We start from the raw sequence: 4,645 nt of genomic DNA on the forward strand, positions 1-4,645 counted from the left end.
CTTACTCTCTCTCTCTCTCTCTCTCTCTCTCTCTCTTTCTCTCTCTCTCTCTCTCTCTCGTCCTTTCTCTATACGATAGAAAGCGTAACTCGAGAAACCAACCTAACAGCCAACCAACCAACCAACCAACCAACCGACCGACCAACATTTCTTTCGGCTATTATCCTCATTAAATACAAATTATTATTTTTTTATTTTCAGGTATTTACTTCGAATTAACTGATAAAATGGGGCACAGTTATGGGCCGAACAGCCCTCAATTGGAATCGGTGCTCAAGGAAACCAGCGAAATTATCGATAGACTACTGGTTCAGTTAAAAGAACACCATCTTGAAAACGAAGTGAATGTCATTTTGACATCTGATCACGGCATGTCACAAATCACGCCAAATCGATATATCGATCTCAATCCTGTATTAAAGGTTCAAGATACACTTCGTGTGTATGGTTCCGTATTTCTGTCTATATGGCCCAGAGAGGGTAAAACAAACCAGGTAAGAAAAGGTTTTTATGTTTTTTAATGTTATAGATAATGGTAGAGAATCGAGAGGTCAGCGGTTCACCTCCTGGTACCGCCAAAAACTTCAGAGGGCGATTCTAATCGAAAAAATTTACTGAAATGTTTTTCAGCTATGACCATCCATTTTTTCGGGCATAATATATCTAGGACTACATTATCCTAATTATCCTTTTTTTTTTAAGAAAGAATTTAGGATATAATTTGTAGAGTTGGCTGCTATTTCTAACATTAGGTGACCAGGTAAAATTTCACGTTATTGGTTCACGCATTTGCTATAAGTCGTTATTCTTTATCTCCGAGTCAACCCTGATCGAGAAGCGTTCAAGCTATGACCATCCCATTTTCTTTTTTGCAATAGTCTACCATGGACTACGTTATCTAATGTGTCCTATACTTAAGACAGTAGAAAGAAGGCTCTTTAGTTAATTTTTCTTACAAGTTAAGCGACCGAGTGGTCCAATCGACAACAACCTATAAATTTGGTTATAAATTAAAGTTATAGCCTATAACTTCCCTTATAGGTCTATCTATAACTTCCCTTATGTATAGGTCTTTCCAATTAAATATAGTGTAGCTTATAAATGCTTTTATAAATCTCTAAAGCTTTTACCTATACAAGTTGTTAATATTTTCATACAGGTGTACAACTCTTTGAAGAATTATCACCCCAATTTAACAGTTTATCTCAAACACGATATTCCAGAAAGATGGAGACTAAAACATCATTACCGTGTACCTCCTATAATTGCTGTCGCGGATATAGGCTGGTATGTCATCACACCGGTAAGTTTCATTATTAAAGGGTTCTTCGGGTGGATTCTTTTGTTGTTTGTTGTTACGGCACCTCCCCTGAATATCAGATTCTTGTACAGCTGACACTATTTGCCTACTACAACACTATCATATAACACCTATACAACAAAATGTCACTACTTTATTACCTCAATACAACAATACCAAAAACAAAGCGCAGCAGCAGCAGCAGCAGCAGCAGCAGCAGCAACAACAACAACAACAACAACAACAACAACAACAACAACAACAACAACAACAACAACAACAACAACAACAACAACAACAACAACAACAACAACAGCAGCAACAACAACCACATGAATAAAAAAAATAGCAACAAAGGCAACAACGGCATCAACAACAACATCAACAATAACAACAGCAACATTAAACAACAATGTTCGTTCTCTTTCAGCCCGGAAAACGATACCCGACTATTGATGGACAACCGATCGGTGGTTACCATGGTTACGACAACGAAGAAACTGACATGAGAGGGATATTTACGGGTGTTGGACCGGGTGAGACTTTGCAATGTTTAAGGGAATCTGATCTACCCGGGTACTAAAGTGGATGTCAAATCGCGAGTATGTGTGTGGACGTGTGGGGCATTGCACATGAATGGTGTGTGTGCATGTGAGACACTGGCTACTTGTGTGAACGTGAAGGATATAAATGTGAGGCACTGGCTAATTGTAGGAACGTGTGGAATTAAATGTGGAGTGCTTAGGGTATTCGGCTCACGATCCTAAGTTCGTGAGTTCAATTACCGGCCTCGCGTTATGTCCTTGAGCGAGACACTTTATTTCACGTTGCTCCAGTCCACTCAATTGACAAAAATTGAGTAGTACCTGTATTTCAAAGGACTAGCCTTGTCACATTCCGTGGCACGCTGAATCTCCCTGAGAACTACAGGAGTTGGACAAAATAATGGGGTAGGACCGCCTTTGGCAGTAATTACAGCTTGAATTCTACGAGCTATGGACTCCTACAAAGTTTGAATTGTTTCCAAAGGAATTTTTGTCCATTCTTCAGCTAAAACAGTCTCCAGTTCTTGTAGTGATGATGATGGTGGAGGATATCGACTCATTACTTGTTTTTCTAAAATGCACCATAAATGTTCAATAATATTGAGATCTGGGGACTGTGGTGGCCAGATATGATGTTCAACTTCACTAGAATGTTCCTCATGCCATTCAGTAACAACTGAAAGATTGCATTTCCCTCCAGAAACAGTTCCGCTACCATAGGATCAATTTGATCAGATAAGATGCTTAAATAGCCTTGACCATTAATTCTGCCATGAAGGGAAACCATTTGGCCGGCAGATTTCAAAGATATAGCCCCCCAGATCATCACTCCTCCTCCATGTTTAACAATTGGAAAAAGGCAGTCTGAGTCAAATGCTTCGTGTGGCTGTCTCCACACGTATACTCGGCCGGTGGTCGGAAATAATGTAAAGGATGACTCGTCCGAGAAAATAACATTCTTCCACTGCTCAAGGGACCAATTCTGTAGGTTTTACTCCACTCTAAACGCTTTGCAACGCTTGTTTTTGAAAGTAGTGGTTTTCTGGTTGCAGCCCTTCCGTGAAATCCGGCATTGTATAGCTCCCCGCGAACAGTTTTTGTGGAAACTGGGTTTCATTAAGCTCTGCAGTAGTTTTGGGAGCTGTACTAAGAATTCGCGTAAGAGTCCGATGATCCATATCCGAAAGTTTTGGTTTTCTTCCGGAAATTCTGTTTTGCCGAGGTTGTTTTTCCCTCTTTCTCAAAGCTGTCATTACCTTCGAGACGGTACTTCTTGATTCATCAAACATTTCGGCTGTTTTCGTTACGCTGGCGACAGCCATACGAGCACCGACAATTTGACCTCTTTGAAAGTCCGATAGATCTGTCATTTAAATGAATTTTAATTACCTTTTTCTGATGATATCTGAAAAGAAACAGCAATTTCAGCAAAACATATTAAGTAACACTAATAATAAATCAAAAACATAAAAATAAACAAGCTTTCGACGGTTTTATAGATATTTCAAAATTATGATGCTATGATGCTAGGTGTTTCCATTATTTTGTCCAATCCCTGTATGTTAAGGGTACACGTATCTGTGGAGCACTCAGTCACTTGTATGTCAATTTCATGAGCAGGCTTCTCTGTTGATCGGATCAACTGGAACTCCCGTCGTCTTAACTGACGGAGTGACCGTGCCAGGTGTGTGAATGTAAGGCAGTGGCTACTTGTGTGAATGTGTGATGAACGCCGTCACGCAGTTCAGCTTCCCAGTCGATTTTACATATATGCTATATATATATATATATATATATATATATATATATATATATATATATATATACATATATATATATATAACATGTGAGTAATTTTACATATGTGTATATGTATGTGTGTCTATGTTTATATGTGTATATGTGTATATGAGTGTGTTTTCATATATCTTTTACTTGTTTTAGTCTTTAGACTGCGGCCATGCTGGGGCGCCACCTTAAACAAATTACCCCCGTAGCTATAGTAGAAGACACTTGCCCAAGGTGTCACGCAGAGGAACTGAACCTGGGACCATGTGGTTGGGAAGCAAACTTCTTGTCACACAGCTACGCCAGAAAAAAAAAATTATGCTGTATGGAAAATTATATGATTATTTCGCTTACTTATTCATTTTTTATCGTTAGTTTCTTAATGTTTTGCCTTCCTTTTGTCAGATTTCCGAAAAAATGCAGTCGTACCTTGGCTCAATGCTGTCGACATCTACCAATTCATGTGTGACATCTTAAACATCGAGCCGTCACCAAATGACGGTGACTCTACTGTCACGAGACTCATGAGACCGAAACCTGCGCCACTTCCTCAACCTCTGCCTCCCGTCACCTTCCCAGACGAACAGACAGAGAGTATAACAGTCATAGCAGAGACAACAGAAATAGCAACAGAAATATCACCCAAACTGCTATCCACACTGCGACCACAATCATCGCCTTTATCATTTTCATCGTTGTCATCATCGTTTGCAGGGAGAGAGGTGTCGTCTGAGAGCACACTCCCGCCACAGAGAGCAGAGTCATCACAAGCACCGTCCCAAGAGACTCCTGATTTTGGCAAGTCCTTTATGACACTGTCAACACACACTGAAAATTCTGCATCGACTCCTGTTTTCAAAATCTACTATTCCTACCTGATACTCCTACTTGCCATGATTTCTTGGCAGATACTCCAGTAAAGAGAATCAACGCGAGAAAAAAAGTCGATGAACACCCCCAACCCCCAGAGCTGATCTTGTTTGTGTGTGTGTGTGTGTGTGTGTGTGTGTGT

At 39.9% G+C, this 4,645-nt stretch overlaps 1 protein-coding gene across 1 annotated transcript in view; it reads left to right on the plus strand.

Annotated features, from left to right (window-relative positions):
- Positions 1–4,639, plus strand: part of LOC106879300 (glycerophosphocholine cholinephosphodiesterase ENPP6) — a 16,809-nt gene extending 12,170 nt beyond the window's left edge. The window contains exons 3-6 of the mRNA XM_014928808.2: positions 202–494; positions 1,160–1,303; positions 1,731–1,836; positions 4,039–4,639. Of these exons, the coding sequence (XP_014784294.1) occupies positions 202–494; positions 1,160–1,303; positions 1,731–1,836; positions 4,039–4,553 (1,058 nt within the window). The 3' untranslated portion in view covers positions 4,554–4,639. The remainder of the gene's footprint in view (positions 1–201; positions 495–1,159; positions 1,304–1,730; positions 1,837–4,038) is intronic.
- Positions 4,640–4,645: the final 6 nt, after the last annotated feature.

Source organism: Octopus bimaculoides, chromosome 17, assembly GCF_001194135.2.
Source record: "Octopus bimaculoides isolate UCB-OBI-ISO-001 chromosome 17, ASM119413v2, whole genome shotgun sequence".
Lineage (NCBI taxonomy): Eukaryota > Metazoa > Mollusca > Cephalopoda > Octopoda > Octopodidae > Octopus > Octopus bimaculoides.